Source organism: Geotrypetes seraphini, chromosome 1 (assembly GCF_902459505.1).
Source record: "Geotrypetes seraphini chromosome 1, aGeoSer1.1, whole genome shotgun sequence".
In the NCBI taxonomy this organism is placed as follows: domain Eukaryota; kingdom Metazoa; phylum Chordata; class Amphibia; order Gymnophiona; family Dermophiidae; genus Geotrypetes; species Geotrypetes seraphini.
Window position 1 is genome coordinate 44,730,170 of NC_047084.1, and position 27,835 is coordinate 44,758,004.

Below are 27,835 nucleotides of genomic sequence, written 5' to 3' on the forward strand. Positions count from 1 at the left end.
TTGCTTCTGGAGTTCTTGCTACACAAGACAACCATAACCGGGGAGAGTTATGCCAAAACAACGATTGCTTTGCAGGAGTTAATCGAGGAGAAAAGATTAGGAAAATTCATAGCAGGTGTGCTGCTTCTTCACAACAATTACAGGCTGCCATATGAGAATGTGGTTTCAGCAACTAAACCATCCACCCTACCGTTCTGATCTTGGCTCCCTTGGATTATTTCCTATTCTGAGTTTTGAAGAAATCTCCCCATGGACAATGGTTTTCAAGTGATGAACATTGTAACATAGTAAATGATGGCACATAAAGACCTGAATGGTCCATCAGTCTGCCCAACAGTTACACTCATTATAAAAATTTTTGTTTAAATTGAATCATCTTTTTTTTTTATTTTACTGGGTGCTAGGCTATAGAAGTCTGCCTGGAACTACTGGAGTTACTGTTAAAGCTTGATAGCTTGGGTTCCAACTACTGGAGCTGCCATCGAAGCTCATTCCAACCTATTCAAACCATCACATTTGCAGGATACAGATCGTATAAATCCACCCAGCACCTTCCTCATGTTCTGAATTATTGGAGAGTTCATCTTAAACCAAATTGCCATATAAGGGACACAGACTGTGCAAGTCTGCTTAGTACAGGCCCTTTTTCTTCAATTAATGCAATTCATTTACTAGCGATTCATTGTGTTCATCCCATGCTTTTTTGAATTCTGTCACCATTTTCCCTTCCACCATCTCCCTTGGGAGGGAATTCCAGGTATCAATCTTCCTTTCTGTGAAAAATAATTTCTTAACATTACTCATGTGGTGTTGGGAGAGCAGGGATTAGAGGTAGGTATGCAGAAAATGAGAGAGAGAAGAGCAGGATGTGAGATTGGGATTGAATAGAATATGGGGACTCTGGGTTTAGATGAATAGCACAGGAATGTGGAGACTTAAGGAGAAGGTGAGGACTGTTATTAGAGTAGGAAAAGTATGACTAGAGGTATATTAAATGTGTTCTGTGGTATGGGACTGTGAAGGTATGGGACTTTAAAAATGGAGAGAGTATGCAAAACCTTGAGGGTTTGTAGGGGGAGGGGTTGAAAGGCAGTAGAAAATGGTAGGGGACTGTGGAGAGAAGTGAGGCAGAGAATGGGCCTTTGGGGGGAATAAAGAGGGTGGTAATGCAGAAGGTAAAAAGGGAATGAATGGGATGGTAGGAGATTAGAGACAGAAAAGAGGCTGATGGCGGGGAGAGAATGACTGACAGAGCTAACCAAAGCAGATAAGGAGAAGAGAGACAAGATAAGGAAGATGAAGGCTGGTGGATAAGTAGCAGTCAGAGGCTTGATAGTAGGTGAAAGAAAAGAATAGAATACTGGAGGAGGTATAAGAGACAGGGGTAATGAGTGAACCAGAAAGTGGGGTTTAGAAAGCTGAACTGAGAACTAGATGGCAAGAGAAGATGAGAAGTAAAATTTACCTAAGGGAGGGTACAGAGGTAGGGGAGAGAAATGGGAAGAAAAGATATAAAAGGAAGAGGAGGAAGTGAAGAAGATAAGGAAAAAGAGAACAGAAAATGGAAAAAATCCCAGAAAAGGGCTTCAGAAAAATTGCAAAGGATCACAGCCATATTGGAAAATGTCATTGGTGATTTGTGGCATCACTGTATTAAATATAATAGACCGAATTGACAAACCCAGGAGCAAAAGATCTCTAGAAAAAGATGGTTTTCACCTCATAGTCCTGAAAGAGCTCCAACATGAAATTGCTAACCTGTTAGTTATATTGAGTTTATAAATTAAAATGGCCACAATATCCAAAGACTTGGACAGTGGCCATTGTAACACCAGTTTTTATAAAGGACTCTGGGAGACTATACACCAACCAGCCTGATGCTGTATTTGATAAAATGATTGAAGCTACAATTAAAAAAACAAAACCATAACTATGGACCATAATAGATAAACATGGCTTATTTGGCTTAAGAGCCATCTTTTTCAAAGGATTAGGGGTGCTAAACCTATTGGAAATCACCCTGCCCTGGACACAATTTACTCAAGCACTCACAGAAATGGCTCCTATGGTAATGGTAACAAACCAATATGGTTTCAGCAAACATAAGTCTTGTTTACATGTGGATAAAGGTGAACTGATTGATATAATATATTTTAATCTTCAGTAGGCATTTTGACAAAGTCCCTCATAAGGAACTGCTTTAGAAAATTAGTTATGCAATAGGAAGGCAGTAGTCTTGTGGCTTCTAAACTGGCTAAAACACAGGACACAGAGTAAGACTGGTCAATTAGCGGCTTGGAAAAGTGTCAGTAGTGGAATGCTCCAAGTCTGCACTGGAACTTGTGCTAGTTATATTCATAAATGATCTGGAGGTAATGATTGAGGTAATCATATCTGAAGTTGAGGCAAAATTATTCAACAGCTGTTAAAATGACAGAGAATTGTAAGTATTTACAAAAGGATCTTGGGAGTGACAGGTGAAATTTTTAATTTTGGCAAATGCAAAGTGATGCATGTGGGAAAAATAATTCCAACTACAAGTACAAAATGCCCTACCTATGAAAAAGATTGTAGACATTATGAGTAAAATGTTGGAATTTCAGCCCAGTATGTAGTATCTGCCAATAAGGCAAATAGAATATTTATTTAGAGATTATTCATAAAGGTTTGTAGACTAAATTGATAATCAGTTTCTATATAAGTCTATGGTGCTACCTCACCTTAAGTATTGTGTGTATGGTTCTAGTCACCCTGTCTCGAAAAGGATATAGCATAACTAGAAAAAGTTCAGAGAAGGAGTAACAAAAATGATAAAGGGCAAGAAATCACCTCCCTTATGAAAAAAGAATAAACAGGTTAGAGCTCTTCAGCTTGAAGTAAAGCAGCAGATATGGGATATAGCAGAAATTTATAAAATCATTAGTGGGCAAAATGGTTAAATAGGGAATGGTTGCTTTTTCTTTCAAACACATTAAAATCAGAAGATACTGTATATTACTGGTAGTGCTGCCCGATTCAGGAAAAAAACATTTCAATTCGATTCAGCCTATTGAATCGATTTTTTTGATTCGATTTTCCTGCCCAATTGGGTGTTTTTTTTTTTCAAACATCTTGGTGGGTTTATTTTACAGCCTCTTCACCCCTTTTATAGCCTCTCCTACCCACACTGGTGCTGTGGTGTAAACAAAATTATTTTTTCTACCTTTTGTTGTCTGGTCATTGTTCAAACCATGTTGGTCCCAGGCTCTGGTTGTCTTCTGATCAGGGTCTGCTTCTTTCTCCATGCTAACCATCTATCTCTTTCCTCCCCTTCCCTTCCCTTCCCCTCCCCAGAGGTATGACATATTTCCATTTTTTTGTCTCCATCCCCGCAGCTGCAGCGATGGACCCCACCATCCCCAGATCCACCATCTCTCCTTTTCTTAACTACCCTTTCATCCTGCATCTTTCCCTCTTCCCCACCACCCCAGGGTTCACCATCTCTCCCATTCTCTTCCCAACTACCCTCCTATCCAGTATATCTATCCTCCCCTTTATACCATCCCTTGTGTCTAAATTGTCTCCCTTTCTGTTCCTTCCCTCCCTAAATCCCATTGTCCACCATCTCTCCCTCTGCTCTGTGTTTAGACCCATTATTTCTCCCCCCCCCAAAAAAAAAAATCTGGCATATGCATGTCTCTTTGAACACCCCTTTCCCCCTCCCTCCATGTACTTCTACACCAGGGCCTCCCTCCCCTGAAGGCCTGCACCCTCTGAAGACCTGCACCCCCCGAATGGCTGTTCCTGACTGACCCTCCCCCTCTCGCCCCTACAGCATGAGCGGTTTTCAAACCACTACCAAACTCTGGAATGGCAGCAGCAGCTGCTCCTTCATCTGCCCGCGCTCCAGCCTTGGCACTGCCTCAAGTGCCGGGAGTGGAGCCCCGAGGGACCCAGAGATCGTGCGTGAAGCCATGGGGCTTTTCCTCATGCTGCTCCTGGATGTGCTCCTGATGCTGCTCCTGGATCATGGGCAACGTGGCTGTCACTGTAGTGATCGTGAAGACCCCTCAGCTTAGGAAGTTTGTGTTTGTGGTGCATATGTGCCTTGTCGACACTCTGGCCACTCTCACTGTCATGCCCCTGGGAACTTGGATGGTGGCCAGCTCTATGGTCTTCTGCAAGGTGGAAATCGGGGATGAATTCTGTCAGCTCTACTTGGGAGTTTGTTTCAGCTGCACCTTGAGTCTCACTATTTCTGTGATCACCATCGAAGGATATTATTATATTGTGCATCCTTTGAGCTTTAGAAGGCGATGGGGGAAGTTCAGCCACCAAATCGGGAGGCTGATTTTTTTTTTTTTTTTTAGTAAATTGATTCAAATTGATTCTCCCAAAGTGAATCGATTCGAATCGGGCAGTACTACTGTATATACTCTAAATATAAACCAAGATTTTTGGGACAAAAAATTGGGGTCAGTTTGTATTCCCTCCTTTACCTGTTGCAGGCCTTTGCCAGGCCTACCGTGAGACTTAGGCCCTCTTTTACTAAGGTGCGCTAACCAATTAGCGTGCTGTAAACGCTAACGTGTGCCTGTTAGTCTATGGACACATTGGCGTTTAGCGCGCGCTAATCAGTTAGCGCACCTTAGTAATAGAGGGGGCTGGTGGTCCAGTGGTGACAGGGACAGAATTCTTGTGGTTGCCAATCAGCTAGTGGCTCTGCATGGGCAGGAGCAAAGGAAGGTCGTTCCTGCCATGATTCACTGCTGGACCACCAGGGATACTAAAGGTACGTAGGGGAGGTGGGAGGGTAGGAGGTAAAAATTCTTAGAATCAGCTGGACAGGAGGTGGGAGGGATCCCTCCTGTCCTGGCCACCGCTAGACCACCAGGTCTCACAGCAGGCCCGGTGGAGGCCTGCAACTTATTGGGAGGGAGGGTGGGGGACAACAGTTTACAGAACCTGGCAGGGAGGGAGTGGGGCTGGATGCAGAGCCTGGCAGAGTAGCGAGAAAGGGGGGAACAGGGTGCAGAGCCGGGCACAGCAAAGCACCGGTCTATATTTGAGTCAACCTTTTTTCCTCCTTTTTTGGGGGAGGAAAAAAGATTACCGTATTTTCACGCATAAAACGCGCGCGTTATACGCGTTTTTACCTACCGCGCATACCCCTCGCGCGTTATATGCGTGAGCGCGGTATACAAAAGTTTTAAAACATAGTTCCCACCCCGCCCGACGCCCGATTCACCCTCCCAGCAGGACCACTCGCACCCCCACCCCGAACGACCACTCGCACGCGCTCCCACCCGCACCCGCATCCACGATCGGAGCAAGAGGGAGCCCAAGCCCTCTTGCCCGGCCGACTCCCCGACGTCCGATACATCCCCCCCCCCCGGCAGGACCACTCGCACCCCCACCCCGAACGACCGCTCGCACGCGCTCCCACCCGCACCCGCATCCACGATCGGAGCAAGAGGGAGCCCAAGCCCTCTTGCCCGGCCGACTCCCCGACGTCCGATACATCCCCCCCCCCCCGGCAGGACCACTCGCACCCCCACCCCGAACGACCGCTCGCACGCGCTCCCACCCGCACCCGCATCCACGATCGGAGCAAGAGGGAGCCCAAGCCCTCTTGCCCGGCCGACTCCCCGACGTCCGATACATCCCCCCCCCCCCCGGCAGGACCACTCGCACCCCCACCCCGAAGGACCGCCGACTTCCCGACAATATCGGGCCAGAAGGGAGCCCAAACCCTCCTGGCCACGGCGACCCCCTAACCCCACCCCGCACTACATTACGGGCAGGAGGGATCCCAGGCCCTCCTGCCCTCGACGCAAACCCCCCTCCCCCCCAACGACCGTCCCCCCCCAAGAACCTCCGACCGCCCCCCAGCCGACCCGCGATCCCCCTGGCGACCCCCACGACCCCCCCACCCCCCTTCCCCGTACCTTTGGTAGTTGGCCGGACAGACGGGAGCCAAACCCGCCTGTCCGGCAGGCAGCCAACGAAGGAATGAGGCCGGATTGGCCCATCCATCCTAAAGCTCCGCCTACTGGTGGGGCCTAAGGCGCGTGGGCCAATCAGAATAGGCCCTGGAGCCTTAGGTCCCACCTGGGGGCGCGGCCTGAGGCACATGGGCCCAACCCGACCATGTGCCTCAGGCCGCGCCCCCAGGTGGGACCTAAGGCTCCAGGGCCTATTCTGATTGGCCCACGCGCCTTAGGCCCCACCAGTAGGCGGAGCTTTAGGATGGATGGGCCAATCCGGCCTCATTCCTTCGTTGGCTGCCTGCCGGACAGGCGGGTTTGGCTCCCGTCTGTCCGGCCAACTACCAAAGGTACGGGGCAGGGGGGTGGGGGGGTCGTGGGGGTCGCCAGGGGGGTCGCGGGTCGGCTGGGGGGGCGGTCGGAGGTTCTTGGGGGGGGGCGGGCGTGGGGGGGGAGGGGGGTTTGCGTCGAGGGCAGGAGGGCCTGGGATCCCTCCTGCCCGTAATGTAGTGCGGGGTGGGGTTAGGGGGTCGCCGTGGCCAGGAGGGTTTGGGCTCCCTTCTGGCCCAACTACCAAAGGTACGGGGAAGGGGGGTGTGGGGGTCGCCAGGGTGGTCGCGGGTCGGCTGGGGGGGCGGTCGTTGGGGGGAGGGGGGTTTGCATCGAGGGCAGGAGGGCCTGGGATCCCTCCTGCCCGTAATGTAGTGCGGGGTGGGGTTAGGGGGTCGCCGTGGCCAGGAGGATTTGGGCTCCCTCCTGGCCCGATATTGTTGGGGAATCGGCGGTCCTTCGGGGGGAGGGATGTATCGGACGTCGGGGGGGGGCATCAGGCTTTCAGGATGGGGACAGACCTTCAAGGGGGGACAGTGCACGGAAGTCAGGGGGGGTGAACGGAGAGTCGGGACAGCGCACGGAAAGTCGGGGCAGTGCACGGAAGTCAGGGGGGGGTGAACGGAGAGTCGGGACAGCGCACGGAAAGTCGGGGCAGTGCACGGAAGTCAGGGGGGGTGAACGGAGAGTCGGGACAGCGCACGGAGAGGCGGGGCAGTGCACGGAAGTCAGGGGGGTGAACGGAGAGTCGGGCAGCATGCGCGGTATAATCGTGAGCGCGTTATACCAAAGTTTTTGTGCTTATCGTGATTTCTGCGCGCTATACACGTGTGCGCGTTTTATACGGGTGCGTGTTATTTGCGTGAAAATACGGTACCTTTGTTTATAATCGGGTCGTTTTATATTTGAGTATATATGGTACTCCATGAGTCTAATGAACAGGAGACCAAAATAATTATAGAAAATATTTTTTCATGCAGTACATAATTAGGATGTGGAATCTGTTGTTACTACTACTATTTATCATTTCTATAGTGCAACTAAATGTATGCAGTGCTGATGCTAGGGAATGTGAACGGTGACTAGCAGAAAGAGGTTTAGACAAGTTCTGGTGGAAAAATCCTTAAAACAATAGCTAAATATTCCCCCTTTTACAAAACCACAATAGCAGTTTTTAGCACAGGCCAGCACACTGAATGCTCTACACTGCTCCTGAAGCTTACAGGAACTCTATGAGGGTCGGGAGCAGCACATAGCATTCAGCGCGCCAGCCTGCACTAAAAACTGCTATCGTGGTTTTGTAAAAGGGGAGGATATACTTGGAGTTGCTTCTCCCTGGAAATGAGCTATAAAGAGATCTACATTTTAGTATTGGTTGGATACTTGTGACCTAGACTTGCCATCATCTGAAACAGGATGCTGGACTCAGTGGACCTAGGTCTGACTCAGCACAACTTTTCTTATGTTGCATAAATTGATGCATATGGCATAAGGACTAACTGTGAATAATAGTTGCATCTCTTCTTTGAGAAATGTGCCATATTAAAGATTTGTTGTTCAAGTTTATTTATAGCTTGATATACCACCAATTAGAGACTGTTTAGGTGGCTTAAAAGTATGAACACAAAATCAAATTGATGGATATCAGAAATGGAGGGGAAGGACCTCAAATGTCCCTGTGCCCAAAGCTCATAGCTTGGTTCAAGGGCACCTTGGGTTCATTATTGGTCTGGAGCTTTTTGAGCACAATTTGCCTTTATCAAATTTTGTGATCTATAATTTACTTAAAATAATTAAATACAATAATCATAGTGTGAGGGAGTCTATTGGATGCTGCCATTTCCCCTTACAAATACTCTCGTACAGTATGAGAGCCACTTTGAAACCCTAGTTCAGCCCAAGGGGGAAATGACACAGGAGGGGTGAAGCCATGAGGACATGGCCCAAGAAGTATGAAAGGCCAAATCGGAGCTAGGTTAAGGAGGCCCAGAAAGAAGCAGCGATGCCCCACAGCTTATGCTTCCACCACCTGTGTGTAAACTGACTACATATTCTTGTCTGCCGTCATATTCTATGTTTCTATGTCTCAATATATATGCTTTGAATATTAATAAAACAAACGTCATGCTCTTTCCATGGAAGGACTACTATAGACTTCTTTCTCCCATCTCTATTAAAGGCATTCCATTGCAGACGGCTCAAAATATTAGGATCCTCGGAATAATATTTGATAACAAACTATCTTACCACGATCATATAAGCCAGGTGGTCAAATCTACTTTTTATAGACTTCGCCAAATTCGTTCTGTGGCCAAATTTTTATGTGCAAAGTCCTTGAATATATTAATTCATTCTCTAGTAATCTCTAAAATCGATTATTGTAATGCCTTGTTAAAAGGTTTACCACAAAAAGAAATTAGACGTCTTCAAATTATTCAGAACGCCTCTATTAAAATTATTTACAAAGCCAAAAAATTTGATCATGTCTCTCCATTACTTAAAAAGGCACATTGGCTCCCAGTTGCACATCGTATTTTATTTAAACTATGCTTGCTTACTTTTAAATCCCTATTATTCAAAACCCCTGCTTTTATTTTTAGAGTCTTAATTCCTTACTCTGTCTCTAGATCTCTGAGATCACAAGACCAACACTTACTGGCCATCCCCTCATTAAAAGTTATTAACACGAGGCGTCACACTATTTTTTCTATAACCGCTCCTCAGTCCTGGAATGACCTCCCATTATATATAAGAGAGGAAAAGAATTTGGACAAATTTAAGACCAAACTTAAAAGTTTTCTCTTTAAAGATGCTTTTAATGAATAAACATAATGCTTTTGTTTCTTTTTATCTAATATTTGTTTCCCCTCCTAATGTTTTTACCCTAAATATATTGAATTTAACACTGATTGTAATCCCTTAATTATTTTCCCTCTTATTTTGGTATTGTATGTATCAGTTACTTAATTTAATTGATTGAAACTTTGTACAGGAATGTTTGTATTTGTCATTTTAATTTGTTTGGATTAATGTCTCTGTGATTTTTTATCCATATTTGGCTATTTTAGCAATTGTACATCGCCTAGAACTTGGAATAGGCGATTAATCAAATTATATAATAAACTTGGACATATATGTATACATTATTATAGTAGCATCAGACATCTATAGCAGAAAGAACCCTGCACATATAGATTTACACAATTCAAAAAAAGTGGAGAAAAAGAAACCTCAGAAATTTTTGCTCCTTATTTTCAGTACATTAAAAGTCCTGACAGGGAAAAATGCTTTGAGTACCTGAATAAATTCATGTAAACTGTTCTAATCTCCCTGGGGAGAACGGTATAGAAAATTGAATAAATAAAATAAATAAATTTTTAGTTCTAGTTGCGTCGTGTGGTGATTTTTATGCTTGTCTTTTTTTGACTTTATTTGATCGTTCTGTTTTTAATTGTGATTTTTGGACTTTTTTAATGAAAATGAAAATTTCACTCTGGTTTTACTATAACTGGGTTAAAATTTACTGGAGCAAAAAATACCCAGGGGTGAAAGGTATGGAGGTAAAATGTACTGGGGAGGGGGAGATGAAATTTTTAGGAACAAAACTTATGGATCCCCTTACAGATGGACATGTTGAGCATGAAAATGTCTAAACTCAAAGCCATAATTGAACCAGAAATTTAGACATTTTTCTGGTTTGATTATGGCTGTGATCTAGACCTTTTTTTATATATGTTTTCATCAAAAATCACAATTCAGACTTAGATATCATATTGAAAATGCCCCTCAATGTGTAATATACTGACCTACCAATATACTTGTCTGATCTGTTGACATCTTATCTTCTGGGGGGAACCCTATGTTCTCAAGAGCAAAATAGATAGTAATTTCATCCATCCAAGTCTGCCCAGAACTGTCCTTAGTTCTTCAATATTTACTATTATTTTCTGATTCTAGATCCTCTGTCTTTATCCCACGCTTTTTTGAACACAGTCACCGTTTTCCTCTCCACCACCTCTTTCGGGAGCGCATTTGTAGGGCATGGTTGGATTGTACCCATCAACCTAGATTCTATCATTTAGCACTGGCTCTGTGGACTTCACTGCTTTAATACCTTAAGAACAAGACGGTGTTTTCAAAATTTAACACTGGTGTTAAAACATTTCATTTCCTTATGATAACTGATGTAGGGAGGGGGGAGAAATGGCACCTGCAAAAGGTTTCTGGGTTACTTTCTGTTTACCTTTTTCTTTTTAGTATTGATTTTATGTAAACCATTTTGATTGTTTTTGAGGAAAGGCATGGGGTAGATAAGGGGATGAAAAGCAGAGGAGGCTAGGGAGGAGATTAGGATATAAATGGGAGACTAGAAAGGAGGAGACAGCTGGGGAAGGAATGAAAGTAAGAATGGAAAAAAAAGGTGATATGTATTAAGGGAGGAAGGGGCGGAGGAGCTAAGGATGAAAGGCAAATGAGAAAAATGGAAGATTCAAAATTGGAGACAGGTATAGATAAGGTGACCATACGTCCCGTTTTGAATGGGACAGTCCCTTTTTCAGATCCCCTATCCCGTTGTCCCCACTCACAGCTTCGGGATGCCGAAATGTCCCGTTTTCAGAGAGGGCGTCCCGAAGATGTGAGTGGGGACAACGGGACAGGGGATCGCAGCCTAGATTCGGCAGCAGCATCATCATCGGTCAGGCCCTGCTGACCCTCCTATCTCTCCCCCCAAGCGAACCCTTTCGACCCTCCCAGCGCACCTCCCTCCAGTAGCGTCAGGAGCCACAGCACGCTAAACAGGCTGCTTCGTGGCTTTCTCCTACCGGTGAAGCGTCACTGATGAAAGGAGAAAGCGTCACTGATGCAGGAGAAAGCTGCAAAGCAGCCTGTTCATGCTGCGGCTGCCGATGCTACTGGAGGGAGGTTTGCTGCTTAGTCATCTCGCTGGGAGGGTCATAACATAACATAACAAGTGCCTCTGCTGGATCAGACCAGAGGTCCATCGTGCCGAGCAGTCCACTCGTGCGGCGGCCCAACAGGTCCAGGACCTGTGTAGTAGTAGTCCTCTATCTATACCCCTCTATCCCCTTTTCCTTCAGAATATTGTCCAATCCCTTCTTGAACCCTAATACCGTACTCTGTCCTATCACACCCTCTGGAAGCTCATTCCAGGTGTCTACCACCCGCTGGGTGAAGAAAAACTTCCTAGCATTGGTTTTGAATCTGTCCCCTTTCAGCTTTTCCGAATGCCCTCTTGTTCTTGTATTTTTCAAAAGTTTGAAGAATCTGTCCCTTTACACTTTCTCTATGCCCTAAATCAGTCACAAAAACGAAGGTACTTAATTTCCGGGGCACCGACTTCACACGCATGGGAGATTTTGTCCATCAGACGCTGCAGGACCAAGCAGAGACCGGTAATGTGGAAGCTATGTGGTCATACCTGAAATCATCCATACATGAAGCTACTAATCGCTACATAAAATCGGTAGACAAACGGCAAAGAAACAATAAACCCCAATGGTTCACTGAGGAGATATCGCATCTCATTAAGGAGAAGAAAAAAGCATTTCTTTCCTACAAACGTACGCAGAGAAGAGAAACTAAAGTAGAATATAAGACCAGATCTGCAGCGGTCAAAACAGCAGTTAGGGAGGCAAAACTTCGAGTGGAAGAAACTTTGGCAAAAAATATTAAAAAAGGGGACAAATCTTTCTTCAGGTATATTAGTGATAGGAAAAGGAACACAGACGGTATAGTACGCCTTAGAAGACCGGACGGAAACTACGCGGTGGCAGATTCCGAAAAAGCCGAAATACTAAATGAATATTTCTGCTCAGTCTTCACCTGTGAGGCACCGGGACACGGACCACAGTTGAAGGCAAAACAAATTGCGGAAGACCCGTTTCGGAATTTTGAGTTCACACCTGAAGACGTCTACAGCGAGCTGACAAAGCTCAAGGAGAACAAGGCCATGGGACCGGACAATTTACACCCCAGGGTTCTTAGAGAATTGAGAGATGTTCTGGCGGAACCATTGGCCGTGCTCTTCAATCTCTCACTAAGTACGGGGAAAGTTCCGTTGGACTGGAAAACAGCCAACGTCGTTCCTCTGCATAAAAAGGGTTGCAAGGCTGAGGCTGCGAACTATAGACCGGTGAGTCTCACTTCAATAGTGTGTAAACTCATGGAAACACTAATTAAGCATAAATTAAATACGATCTTGACTGAGGGGAATCTCCGGGACCCCAGTCAGCATGGATTCACCAAGGGTAGGTCCTGCCAGTCCAATCTTATCAGCTTCTTTGACTGGGTAACAAGAAGGCTGGATTTGGGAGAGTCCTTGGACGTCGTATACCTAGACTTCAGCAAGGCTTTTGACAGCGTCCCACACCGCAGACTGCTGAACAAGATGGAATCGATGGGGTTAGGAGTAACACTAACTGCATGGGTTAAAGAATGGCTAAGTGGCAGACTTCAGAGGGTGATGGTTAACGGTACCCTCTCTAAAACGTCGGAGGTGACCAGCGGAGTGCCGCAGGGCTCAGTCCTGGGTCCACTCCTCTTCAACATATTCATTAGGGATTTGACTCAAGGGCTTCAAGGTAAGGTAACCTTATTCGCTGATGACGCCAAACTATGCAATATAGTAAATGGCTACAATCTACAGGATACTATGGAACAGGACCTCCGTACTTTAGAAAGTTGGTCCTCTATCTGGCAGCTGGGCTTCAACGCGAAGAAATGTAAGGTCATGCATCTCGGAAATGGAAATCCATGCAGACCTTACACCTTGAATGGAGAAACTTTAACCAGGACTACGGCAGAACGAGACTTGGGAGTGATCATCAGTGCAGACATGAAAACTGCCACTCAAGTGGAGAAGGCTTCATCTAAGGCACGGCAGATGATGGGTTGTATCAAGAGAAGTTTCGTCAACAGGAAGCCTGAAGTCATGATGCCATTGTACAGAGCCATGGCGAGACCTCATCTGGATTACTGTGTGCAATTCTGGAGGCCACATTAATGTAAAGATGTGCTCAGAATTGAGTCGGTTCAGCGGATGGCCACCAGGATGGTCTCGGGGCTAAAGGGTCTCTCGTATGAAGAAAGACTGAACAAATTGCAGCTCTACACTCTCGAGGAGCGTAGGGAGAGGGGAGACATGATTGAGACATTTAAGTACATCACGGGACGGGTCGAGGTGGAAGATGATATCTTTCTTCTCAGAGGACCCTCGAACACAAGAGGACATCCGCTCAAACTCAGGGGAGGGAAGTTTTGTGGAGACGTCAGGAAGTACTTCTTCACGGAAAGAGTGATAGAGCATTGGAACAAGCTTCCAGTATAGGTGATCGAGGCCCGCAGCATCCCAGACTTCAAGAATAAATGGGATACCTATGTGGGATCCCTGCGAAGGTCATACCAATGAATAGGGATAGACTTAATAGAGCGGGTCAGTAGAGTGGCAGTATGATCTGACTTAAGGGGGCCAGTAGACTTTAAAGGGTGGGTCAATGGTGTGGGCAGACTTGATGGGCTGTAGCCCTTATCTGCCGTCATCTTTCTATGTTTTTATCATATCCCCTCTAATCCTCCTCTTCTCTAGGGAAAAGAGCCCCAGTTTCTCCAGTCTCTCAGTGTATGAAAGGTTTTCCATACCTTTTATCAAACACGTCGCTCTCCTCTGAACCCTCTCGAGTATCGCTATATCCTTCTTAAGGTACGGAGACCAATATTGGACGCAGTACTCCAGATGCGGACGCACCATCGCCCAATATAACGGCAGGATAACTTCTTTAGTTCTGGTTGTAATACCCTTCTTGATTATACCTAGCATTCTATTTGCTCTCTTAGCGGCCACTGTGCACTGTGCCGACGGCTTCATTGTCTTGTCAACTATTACCCCCAAGTCCCTTTCTTGGGTACTCTCCGTCAATAACATCCCTCCCATCGTATAGCTGTACCTCGGGTTTCTGCTTCCCACATGCAATACTTTACATTTCTCTACATTGAATTAATATCATTTGATCTAATATACAAATCTTCTCTCTTTTGATTCATTGACTGACAGGGTTTTCACCCAACCCGTTTTAAACATCCCTGCAATTAACTCAACTTCCTGCCATAATCCCTCTTCCCAGCTCAGTGGAGCAGTACCTTTAAAGGTTTATATAGCCCCATTCATCCATTCTGTTTCAGTAGGGCTTTCATTTCATCTATATACACATCTTTGTCTTTTTTTGGTAATATACTCTGTGCCTCATTGAATTGTAATTCTCTCTCTTTCATGTAAAAGTGTTTTTGTACTTTTTAAATAGTATTTGGAATTTTGACTATTTCTCATAATGCTGTATTATTAAAGGCCTCTCTCTCTTCTTTCCTCACCAGCCCTGTCTCCACAGATTCGTTGACTGATGGGATTTTCACCCATCCGGGCTTTACAGATCACTGCAATCAACTCACTTCCTGCCAAAATCCCTGCTCCCAGCTTAGCGAAGCGATACCTTTAAAGGTTTATTAAGCCCCATTCATTCATTCTGTTTCAGTACGGCATTCAATTCATCTATATACACATCTTGTCTTTTTTGATTCATTAACTGACAGGATTTTCACCCATCCTCTCCTTTACACATTCTTAAAATCAACTCACTCCCTGCCAAAATCCCTCTTCACAGCTTAGTGGAGCAGTACCTTTAAAGGTTTCTAGAACCCCATTCATTCATTCTGTTTCAGTAGGGCTTTCATTTGATCTAATATACACATCCTTTGATTCATTGACTGACAGGGTTTTCACCCAACCCGGCTTTACACATCCCTGAGATCAACTCACTTCCTGCCAAAATACCTCCTTTCAGCTCAGTGGAGTGGTACCTTTAAAGGTTTATATAGCCCCATTCATATATTCTGTTTCAGTAGGGCTTTCAATTCATCAAATATACACATCTTGTCTCTTTTGATTCATTGACTGACAGGATTTTCACCGAACCTGGCTTAAACATCCCTGCGATCAACTCACTTCCTGCCAAAATCACTAATCCCAGCTCAGTGGAGCAGTACCTTTAAAGGTTTATGTAGCCCCATTCATTCATTCTGTTTCAGTAGGGCTATCATTTGATCTAATATACACTTCATCTCTCTTTTGATTCATTGACAGGCAGGGTTTTCACCCAACCCAGCTTAAAGATCCCTGCAATCAACTCACTCCCTGCCAAAATCCCTCTTCCCAGCTTAGTGGAGCGGTACCTTTAAAGGAATCTAGAACCCCATTCATTTATTCTGTTCCAATAGGGCTATCAATTGATCTGATATACATATCTTCTCTCTTTTGATTCATTGACTGACAGGATTTTCACGCATCCTGTCTTTATACATCCTTAAGATCAACTTACTCCCTGTCAAAATCCCTCAGGCCAGCTCAGTGGAGCGGAACCTTTGAGCGGAAGGGTTCGCTTGGGAGGGAGAGATAGGAGGGTCAGCGGAAGTTCGGCTGGGAGGGGGGGGAGAAGCGGTCTGCCTCGGGTGCTCCAAGTCCTAGCGCCATTACCTTCTTCGGGCAGCAGCAGCGTTTACAATTCGCTGCTGTTGCCGGCTTCAGGCCTTCCTCTCTGCCGGGTCCTACCTACTTCCTGTTTTCATGAAGACAGGACCAGACAGAGAGGCTGGCCTGAAGCCATCAATAGCAGTGAATTGTGAATGCTGCTGCTGCCCGATGAAGTTCAGGACACCAGGCCTTGGGTGACAGAAGGAGGAAAGGGAGCAGAGGAGGAGAGAATTGGGGAAAGTGTTGCTGTACCCAACTGGAGGGAAAAGGAAGATGAGAGAGGGAATGAAAGGAGATGCCAGGGCTTGGAGGGAAGAAGAGACACCAGGGCATGGAGGGAAGGAGGAAGGTATGCCAGACCAAGGGAAAGGAAGGAGGAAATGTTGGAGCATGGAGGGGGAGGGAGAGATGGAAGAAAAGGAAAGGAGAGATGCCGGGAATTAGGGAAGGGATGATACCAGACCGTGGGGTGAGAAGGAAAGAAAGGAGAAGAGAGAGATGCCAGAGCATAGGGGAGGGGGTGGTGACAGAGAGAGAAAAACGGAGAGGTGACAGAGCTGAAATCAATCATGTACAAAGGAGAGAAGGGGCACGGGATAGATAGTTTATGGAAGGAGCATAGAAAGAGGGAAGATGCCATATAGAAGAGAGAGAGAGAGGGTGGACACTGGATGGAAAGAGCACAGAGGGCAGTGAATGGAAGGGGCGAGATAGAGGGTGAATAGTAGATGGAAGGGGTAGAGATAGGGAAACAGACACTGAATGGAAGTGTGGGGGAGAGGAGGGACAGCTGCTGAATGGAAGTGTGAGGGAAAGGGGAGCAGATGCTGGAAGGAAGTGGGGAGGAGAAAGAAAAAAAGGGCACATGCAGGATTCAGGGAAGAGGATAGAGTTAGTTACTGGAAAGAGTAAGGGAAAGAGGTGGCAAGCTATAGGTAGACATTGTGAAAGAGGGAAATTGAGGACTGAATAGTAAAAAAGAATTTAGACTGAGGCAGAAAATAAATTGAGAAGGAAGACCAGGGAAGAACAGGAGGAAGGGAGCGGAGAGAGAGAGATGCCAGAACAGGGGGGAAGGAGAGGAGACAGATCAGACTTGGGATGAGGAAAAGAGGAAGGAGACAGATATTAGATCTGAGGGGAAAAAAGGAGGAGAGAGATATGCTAAAATCTGCTGGGAGGGAAGGAGGGAGGAAGGAAAGAAGGAGAGAAAGAGGCAGAGAAAGGGGGGGGGTTGTAAGCACATTAGAAAGACTACAGAGAAAAAGGCTTGGACGAAAGTGGAAAGACAGGAGGCAGATGCAGGACTATGGGAGGTTCAAACAGAGGGGGAGAGAGAGGGAAACCTGGAACAAAGGTAGAAAGGAGAACTGACACTGAATCTGGGGAGGGTAACAGAGGGAAAAGAGAGAGAGACCTGGACCCAAAGGGGATGGGGCTGGATTCTGAAAGAAATGTTGAATGCACAGTCAGAAGGAAGTGTAACCAGAGACTCATGAAATCTCCAGACAACAAAGGTAGGAAAAATGATTTTATCAATTTAGTGATCAAAATGTGTCTATATTTTGCATTATATTTGTCTATTTTTCTATAGTTACTGAGGTGACATTGCATATTTTAAAGTAATCTGCCTTGACATCTTTGAAAAAACCCTAAAACTCGTAAATGATAATTAACATTTTCTCTGCGTACAGTGTGCTTTGTGGTTTTTAAAATATTTTATGTTTACCATTATGAATTAATAAGATATTGTGTGTACATGAAAATGAATGGAAGAAATTGGGGGCGGGGGTGGGGCTAGGGCAGGATTGGGGGGCGGGACTGAATATTAATAATGTCCTGTTTTGATGAAAAAAATAATGGTCACATTAGGTATAGAGGAAGAAGGCAGGGGGAGGGAAGAAACAGAAAATGGAAATTAAATCATGGAAAAGGGCATAGGAAAAACTAACATGAAGAAGTGGCAGAGACCAGACCTAGCCAACTGGAAAAATAAAATAAGGTACCTCCTGGCGTGAGGCTGTTCTCACAGGATCAAAACCAAAATCTGCACATTTTCTACTACATACTGTATATGATCACAAAATGGGTATGCAAAAAGTTGGCTCAGGGCAGCATAACCTTTGAGTTCACAAAAACGGCTTATAATAACTTTATTTCCAGATTTATGCATAACCCACTCCCCCCTTTTATAAAGCCATGTTAGGCTTTTATATCGCTGGCCGTGGCAGTATTAATTCTGGCGCTCATGGGAATTCTATGAGCGTCAGAGCTAATATCTCCATGGCTTGGGAGAAAAGCCTAAAGCGACTTCATAAAGGGGGGAGAAATATTGTGATATACAGAATTGCATCAACTCAAAATAAAAGGGATAGGTCTGCAAAGCAAAGAATTAAAAAAAAAAAAAAATCCAAAAAAACCCCAACCTTCTGTTTAGCTATTACAATTGAAATATTTCTCTAAATCTGACAGGTTTTTTTCTGCTCCTTAGGTGGTTTGGGTACATTCCATGCTTTAATAAACTGTCTAGTACATATAATCATGTATACCTATTATGGACTGTCTGCCCTGGGACCGGCCTATCAGAAATACCTATGGTGGAAAAAACATTTGACATCTATGCAGCTTGTAAGTAGCTTCCAATCACTCCTTTTAAAACACCCATCTGCTTCTATTAATGGATTCTATGTGTTTTTGGTGGCTGCTATTTATCTGTCAGTTCTTGGACAATTAACATGAGGGAGAAACAATTTTATCTGCATCAATTTTTTCACATCTAGATTAAGTTGATATGTTTGGCTTGGACCATGTTAGGCCTGGAAATATTAACACAGGGTGGTATCACCATATGTAGAATGAGGGATCTTGTTGAGTACAATAAATGTATGACAAAGTGATTAAATGTATTATAAAGACCTGGAGATGTCAATTTGGTCATCAAGAACAATTCTGCAATTTTCTTATGCATCGTCAACATGTTCTATCTCTGTAAATAATATTATTGTTCCAGTCTCCTCTGCTCGCAACCTTGGAGTCATCTTCGACTTATTTTCTATGCACATCCGACAGACTGCTAAAGCCTGTCGCTCCTTCCTCTCTGTCTGAGCACACTATCCGGACCCTTGTCCACACATTAGTAACCTCGCGCCTAGACTACTGTAATTTACTTCTAACAGATCTCTCGCTGATCCATCTCCCCCCCCCCCTGCAATCAGTGCAAAACTCAGCTGCACAACTTATCTTCTGCCAACCTCGCTACACTCACCTTACCCCTCTCCTCTCCTCAAAACACTTCACTGGCTCCCTATCTGCCTCCACATACAGTTCAAACTCCTATTCCTAACCTACCAGTGTGTTCATGTCACAGCCACTCAGTATCTCTCCTCTCTTATCTCTCCTTATACGCCTCCCCAGGAACTCTGTTCTTCAGCTAGCTGCTTTTATCCTAAGACAAGCAGGCAGCATATTCATATATGAGTGGTGTCATCCAGAGAGCCTGGTATGGACAGTGAAAATAATAATAATACTGTAATAATAATAATAATAGTTTATATACTGCAGGACTGTGAAGTTCTATGTGGTTTACAGTGATTAATAATACTTCAAATTGAGTAGAACTAACAAGTTAAAAACTAGTGACTAACAGCTCTAGATATCAGTTATTGTGGGAGAGATTGTACAAATCAGCTGCCTAAGTACTTCAGGTGTCTCCTGAAAAGTGTACTGTCACTTTAAGTTTCAACGAAGCTTTGTGACTGCCCACACCATGCATACATGAGTGCCTTCCCGCCCGATGTTAGCTTCACAGTACCTTGATTCTTCATTCTTTACAAAGAAACTGTTTTGGACTTCGTCCATAAGAGTTGCTTTTATTTTTTTCTATTTCCCTTTGGTGGTGGTGGTGGGGGGGTGGAGGGGGGGTCCTCTCTTCTTGTTGCTTTAAGTGTACCTTGCTTCAACTTCGGTACTTTTTAAAATTTTTCCTTCAGTTCAGGCCTTTTGTCCCAGGCTGGCCTTTGGGTGTCGACTTCGACGGATTTTCTCTCCCCTTTTCAATGGCGCAGCCATTGAGTCAATTGATTTGCTTCTGAAATATTTCCTCTGATGTTGAAGCTTTCTAGCGGGTTCAAGAAGTGCACTTGTTGCAACCGGGTCATTTCTCTCACTGATCAGCACAAGTGGTGCATTCAGTGTTTTGGGCTGGAGCATCGAGTGAACTCTTGTACCCAATGCCTTACATTGCAGACACGGTCCCTTAAAGCTCAATGCCTTCAGCAGGAGAAACATTTTGGGGAACCGTTTACATCCATATCACTGGAGGACAAGACATCAACACCAGTGGTACCGGCATCAACGCCTCCTTCAACATTGGAGTCAGTACTGGCATTGGGTAAACTGGCTAAGAAGTCAACTTCTTCCCAGCAAGCGTCACAGGCATAGGTCACTACCCAAAGGTTTGTCATTCACAAAATTCATAAACAAATGGGAAAAACCTTGTCAGTCAAACTGGAGGCAGATTCTGAGCCAAGGGCGGAACTCCTGCAGGCTTTAAACTTTGATGAGGTACCCAAGGACTTGTTTCCTTTTCACCATCTATTAAAGGAAATCGTGTTCAAAAACTGGGAGACTCCTCTTGCACTATCTAAGGCTCCCAGTTGAATTGACTCTATACTGAGTACACTCATGCCCAGGCTTTGATAGGCCACAATGTAAGCACCACTCTCTGCTGGTTGAGTCGATTCTCAATAAGTTTTCCAGTACACATGTTTATGCAAGTGTGCCACCGGGCAGAGAAAGTTGCACATTGGATAACTTTGGATGTAGTCTATTTCAAAATTCCATGCTCGCAAGTTGAGTTCTGTTATACTTATTTCATGACATAGTAGATGACGGCAGATAAAGACCCGAATGGTCCATCCAGTCTGCCCAACCTGATTCAATTTAAATTTTTTTTCTTTTTCTTAGCTATTTCTGGGCAAGAATCCATAGCTCTGCCCAGTACTGTGCTTAGGTTCTGACTACTGAAGTCTCTGTCAAAGCTCACTCCAACCCATCTACACCATCCCAGCGATTGAAGCCCTCCCCAGCCCATCCTCAACCAAGTGGCCATATACAGACACAGACCGTGCAAGTCTGCCTTAGTACTGGCCTTAGTTCTTCAATATTTACTATTATTTTTCTGATTCTAGATCCTCTGTAATGTAATGTAATTTATTTCTTATATACCGCTACATCCGTTAGGTTCTAAGCGGTTTGAAGAAAATATACATTAAGATTATAAATGAGAAGTAAGAAGGTACTTAAAAAATTCCCTTACTGTCCCGAAGGCTCACAATCTAACTAAAGTACCTGGAAATTAATAAAGAAGAGAAAATAAAGATGGTTGAAAAAAGAAAAATTCTATGTGAACTTATAGGATGGAAATTAAACTGACAGTGAAGAACTGTATGAAAAATACATATGGAATGCAGTTAGAGAGGGTAGGTTACAATCTATTTATGGTATTTGTTTAATTGGAAGGTGTTAAGGTGGGTAATTTGGGGGAAGGTTATCTGAAGGTAGGTGAATCTTCTGGAGGTAAAAGAGGAGGGGTTAAGATATTTGGATGAATTTTCATCCCACGCTTTTTTGAACTCAGTCACCGTTTTCCTCTCCACCATCTCTCTCAGAAGCGCGTTCCAGGCATCCACCATCCTCTCCGTAAAGAAGTTCCTTACATTGCTCTTGAGTCTACCACCCCTCAGCCTCAAATTATGCCCTCTGGTTTTACCATTTTCCTTTCTCTGGAAAAGATTTTGTTTTACATTCTACTTTAAACAACTGATAAAACACCTTGCTGTTTATGAGCAGTATATCCCTTCAGATCGTTTTACAGAATTTCAGGAAACAACTCTTAATCTACTCCAAACCAGGAAGTTCATGGCCCGTTCTGTGTTTGATACATTTGATGTAACATCCAGGGCATCAGCCATGTCCATCACCATGAGATGATTAACCTGGCTCTGAGTCTCTGATGCCGATATCGGTGTGCTTGGGTGTGGAACTTTTTGGAGGCAAAGTAGAAGAAGCTACTCAAAAACTAACTCCATGAGCAGAGTATGACTACTTTTTCTACTACCAAGTATTCCAAGTCTCAATCTTCTAAGACTTACCACAGACCATCTTGTCCACCCAAGAGATGTTCTCCCGTGACTTCTTCCTTTTCTAAGACACTTCAAAAGGCTCATCCATCTGCTCCTCAAAAATCCAACTCAGTCTTTTTGACGTGCTTCTGGAGAGCATGGGCTCAGTCTTTCCCAGTTTAACCCCTCCACAACCTATCGGGGGTCATCTTCAGTAACAGACTTCAAGACTGTCCACTCGACGGCGGACTCTACACATTACTTTACTTAAACTTTGGGTGATCTGCAATGCCCTCAAGACTTTTCTATCAGCCTTGAACTCTCGTCACAACAGATGTTTGGGTCTTGAAAGTAATACGGAAGGGTTATTCATTTCATTTTAATTTCCCCAAACAACTCTACAAGAGAGTCCTCTTTCAATTTTCAACTCAAAATATTTATTGATTCCACAGAGGACGGGAGGTCTTCATTCTATGCTCGACCTCTGAGCTCTCAACAAATATTTAGTCAGAGAAGTTTTGCATGCTATCCCTGGGGACTCTATACCCACTTCCAGAATGAAACGATTGGTGGTACTTTATAGGCCTATACACATTCCTATACATCCAAATCAAAAGTTCCTTTGTTTTCATGTGGGTCACCATCATTTTCAATACAAAGTTCTGCCATTTGGCCTTGCTTCCTCTCGGAGTGTTCACAAAATACCTAGTGATGCTTGCGGCAACCCTTCATACACACAGGTTTCAAGTGTTTCCTTATCTGGACGAATGGTTGAGAAAAGCTACTTTGCCTCGAGCAATCCAGTCAGCTACACGGGCAATTATCTCTCTTCTGGAACTTCTGGGATTCAAACTCAATTGTCCAAAGTCTCATCTTCAGTTGTCTCAAATATTGATGTTCATAGGAGCTGTGCTCAACACCAATCTTTTGTGAGCTTTATTGCTCAAGCAGAGAGAAAACTCCTTGCTTCAGTTTTGCAATTATGTATCTACTCTGTGGGACATTTCAGCAAGACAAATGAGCCTTCTCATGGGTCACATGGCATCCACAGTTCATGTAACTCCTTCGCCCAACCTCATCTTGGATAAGCTCAATGGAAGCTAGCATCTCAGTGGTTTCAGGTCACGGATCCTTTATCCCACTGGATCAAAGTCTCCCCACCTTTCCGTCAATCTCTCCAATGGTGGTTGCAACCGGCAAATCTATCCAGAGGTTTGCCTTTCACATCCCTCCACATCAGAAAGTACTCACGATGGATGCATCCATGTGGGGAGTTCACCTAGATGGTCTCTGAACTCAGGGTCTGTGGTCTACTCGAGAGCTTTGGTCAATTCAAAATGCCCTGAAAATGTTTCAGGATCGTCTTATCTACCTAGTCCTCCTTCTCAGAACAGACTGAAGCCCTTCACATTTGGAACTGGGCAATTTCTCAAAATATATTTCTCAAGGCGATATATATATATATACAAGGGAAGCAGAATGCAGCAGATTTCTTCAGATGCATGAGTGGACTCTCAACTCCAAAAGTCTTGCACTATATCTTCTCACTTTGGATGACTCCTCAGATAAACCTGTTTGTGTCTCCCCACAGCAACAAATGCCCTCAATTCTGCTCCACACAGTGCTCTTCTCATCATCTGGAAGCAGATGCATTTCTTCTGGATTGATCACATAAGTTCCTGTATGCATTTTCGCCAATCCCTCTAGTTCTGAAGACACTGGTCAAACTCAAACAAGAATCAGCCATCATGATTCTCATAGCTCCTCAGTGGCCCAGACAACCTTGGTTCTCCCTTCTACTTCAGCTGAATGCCAAGGATCCAATTCCATTACAGATCTTTCCATCTCTACTCACTCAGAGTCAAGGTTCTCTCTTACATTCCAATCTGCAATCTCTGCACCTAACAGCTTGGTACCTCTCAACCCGACTTCAGCAGATTTTAATCTCTCTGCCACAGTATGGGCCTTTATAGCTGCTTCCAGAAACCCTTCTACTCAGCAATTCTATTGATTCAAGTGGACATGCTTTACTTCATGGTGCAATCTCTATCACCTGGATCCTTCCACATCCTCTGTCCCTTCAGTGTTGGACTACTTTCTCCATTTATCCAAATCTGGACTTAGAACCAGTTCTGTCAGAGTGCATCTCAGTGCTATTAAAGCTTTCTTTGCTCCTTTTAAATAATAAACTTTTTTCTACTTATCTACTTGTTTCCTGGTTTATGAAAGGACTCTTTAACTTCAAAACCTCTGCTAAAACTGCCTCCATTTATTGGGCTCTCAATGTAGCTCTTACTGTTCTCATGAAGTCTCCATTTGAACCTCTTGCAACTACTCATCTTAAGTTTCTCACTTAGAAAGTGGTTTTCTTGATCTGTATCACTTCTGCTCGTTGAGTGAGTGAACTTCAAGCGCTGGTTTGTGACCCATCATATGCAGTTTTTCATCACGACAAGGTAGTTCTAAGAACTCAATCTAAATTCCTTCCAGAAGTAGTCATAGAATTTCAACTTAATCCATTGTGGTACCCGTTTTCTTTCCAAAGCCTCATACTCATCCTAGAGAAATGGTTCTTCACACATTGGACTGTAAACGTGCCTCAGCTTACTATCTATATACAGAGGACTAAGCCACACAGGTCTTCAGCTCAACTGTTCATCTCTTTTGACTCTGACAGATTAGGACTGCCTGTGACCAAACAAACTATTTCTACATGGTTAGTGGCCTGCATTTCCTTTTGCTATGCTCAGTCTGGGCTGCAGCTTCAGGGACGTGTTAACAGCACACAAGGTTTGAGCTATGGAACCATCGGTGGGGTTTTTTTTGCGTTTCACTTTCATTGAAGATATTTGTAAAGCAGCTACTTGATCCTCAATTTGTACCTTCACATCTCACTATTGTCTGGAAACCTATTCCAGCCAAGCAGTACTTCAGAATTTATTTTCTTCTTAAAGGCCAACACTCCCTCCATCCCATTTCAGTTAAACTAGGGAGTCCCACATGTGAGAATATGCTGCCTGCTTGTCCTAGGATAAAGCACAGTTACTTACCGTAACAGGTATTATCCAGAGACAGCAGGCAGATATTCTCTCCTTTCCACCCTGGTTGGTTTCTTAGCTGGTTTACAGAACCGAGGTACCGTGAACTAACATTAGACGGGAAGGCACTTGTGCATGCGTGGTGTGGGCAGTTGTGAAGCTACGTTGAAATTTAAAGTGACAGTAAACTTTTTACTGTCAGTACCAGGTTCCATGTATGATATCGCCCACATGTGAGAATATCTGCCTGCTGTCCCTGGATAACAGCTATTACAGTACTAACTGTGCTTTATCTGTACCCTTCTCCACTGCCAATTCCAGACTTCTAACTGCCCCATATGCCTGGAATAAACTACCTGAATTCATCTGTCATGCCCCTTCACATACCTTGTTTAAAAGTAGTCTGAAAACCCACCTTTTTGATATAGCCTTAAATCCATAACCCTACTCCCCACTGCTTACCACTCTAGCCAGCAGATTAACCATCCCCTAACTGTATCCCCCACCCTGTTTGTCTTGTATGTTTAGAGCAGGGACAGTCTCATTCATAACTCTGTACAGCGCTGTGTATGTCTGGTAGCACTCTAGAAATAATTGAGACCTTTTAATATGTATACTCTGTAAGAAAGACGGGAAATTATAGTTTAAATATCTCTGTTGCATTAATGTACAGGAGGGGGGTCTTTTTCAAATGAAGGAAAACTCCAGATGGAGCAGGTATAGAATGAAGTTAAGTGACAGGTTCATGAGTAATCTAAGAAAATACTTTTTTACAGACTGGGTGATAGTCTGTCTCCAACACTTCTACCAGGAGACTATTCTACAAATCTATCTGAATTCAAGAAAGTGTGGGACAGGCATGTGGGATCTCTTAGGGAGAGGAGGAGATGATGGATGCTATGGGTGGCAAACTGGATAGGACGTTTGGCCTTTATCTGCTGTCATGCTTTTATATTTTTATGCTCAGAAAAATCAAAAGCAATAGCAGGAGTTAAACTTTGGAATGCTACCTGGAATTTTAAGATTATGTCCGGTTCGTTTGACTTTTAAGAAAATGTTAACTCAACTGTTTGTGGAAGCCTTCATTTAATACATGATGAGAGGATGTCAAGATTGATATGATAATAGTGAGATTCTGTGATTGAGAGATGTAAAGGAAGGGAGAAATTTAAATTTGATATTGTTACTTTATTGCATGCTTTATTGCATCGCTTTATTACTGTCCTGTAATATCTGAGCTATATGTCATGTGTTTCTCCTGTAATATCTGAGCTATATGTCATGTGTTTTAACATTGTGTTTTTAATATAAACCACTTAGACCTATGCAGTCTATAAATTTTTAAAATAAATAAATACATTTCACAAGTTTTCAAATACAGGTTCGTGATCCTTTATCTAAAATGCTTGGAACCAGAGACATTTTGGATTTTAGAATTTTTCAGTTTTGGGAAAGGTATCACCAGTGACCATAGCGATTCATGTTCAGCAACTGCTACAGTCTTGCAGGCTTCTCTCTTCTGCCTCCTGCCTTGCTGACATCACTTCCTCTTTCCTTCCTGGCTGCAACAGAGAGAAGCATGTGGGGCTGTAGCAGGCAACAAATATGAATCACGTTGGCTACCATCAACACCTCGAAGGTACACCAGTGTGAGGTAAGATGAAAAATCTAAGGTGACATTGAGGCCAGGTTTCACTTTTGATGCTAGGTTTCAATTTTGATGCTAAAAGTAAGCTTTTTTGTACAAATTAGTAGTGTAACAACATTAGAAATATAAATTTTGGTTTTTGGAGCTTTTGGTTTGTAGAATTTTGGATAAAGGATCGTGTAACTGTATAAATTCCTTTTCATTCTGATATTATTTCCTTACTAATACTATAAGCTGGCCCGTACTTGTGCTTGAAAAAATCACTGCAGAATCCTTTCTCATAGAATCTAGCTTCTGCATGCCACAAGATTGATTGATTAAAATGCTTCATCACAAAAAGCCTGGAAATTATTTGGAATCACTCAAATCATATCCAAGTCGGAATATAATAATAATAATTTAAGGCTCCATTTACTAAACGGTACTAGAGGTTTTTAGTGTGGGCTGGTGAGGTAAATGCTCTGACGCTCATAGAATTCCTATGAGCGTCGGAGCATTTACCTTGCCGACCCACACTAAAAACCTCTACTATCTTAAATTCCTGCTAAATGTTTGTATCAAAAGCATTAATTTAGAGTATTCTATTTAACATATAAACTACAATGCAAGATCAGAACTGCATTACACATACAGTAGCTCTCCCCCCCCCACCCCACCAAGACTTCTTTACAATTCCATGTGCTCTAGTGGAGTAGTCAGGGCAGAAGTTATCGCTAATCGCTCTTTCCCATGTCACCTCTACTGTCAAAATGGCTGGTGTGACCTTTTTGCAGTAATCATGTGAGATGGCCACTAGAGGTCATGGTAGCCATTTTGAAATCAGAGCCAACATGGGCAGGAGCAACTGGGGATCAATCCTGCTCTCACTATATCCCTAGATTGCCAGGGATTGTAAAATAGGCCTGGGGGAGGGGACACCTACAGGTGAGCAGAGGGGAAAAGCAACTCCTGTCCAGAGGGAGGAAGACAAATGGGACAAAGCACAAACTTTCAGCTTCCACAGAAACAGTCAGTTCTGGCTGAAATTGAAACCATGGCTACAACCTTTTGGCTGAACCTGAAACCAGGCAGAAAAAGGATTTGGGGCCAGTTTTGGCACTGAAACTGAAATTCAGTCAGCCTCTACTCAAGGTGCTGCACTAACAATTAGGCTACTCCTCCACTCCAAATCCATGGATAGTAGAGCTTTA

At 44.0% G+C, this 27,835-nt stretch overlaps 1 protein-coding gene across 2 annotated transcripts in view; it reads left to right on the plus strand.

Moving 5' to 3' along the window:
- The window catches only part of ELOVL7 (ELOVL fatty acid elongase 7), a 161,620-nt gene that overhangs the window by 127,474 nt on the left and 6,311 nt on the right, over nt 1-27,835 (plus strand). For both annotated transcript variants that reach the window (XM_033930599.1, XM_033930605.1), the window contains exon 7: nt 18,329-18,465. In XM_033930599.1, coding sequence (XP_033786490.1) covers nt 18,329-18,465 — 137 coding nt within the window. The remainder of the gene's footprint in view (nt 1-18,328; nt 18,466-27,835) is intronic.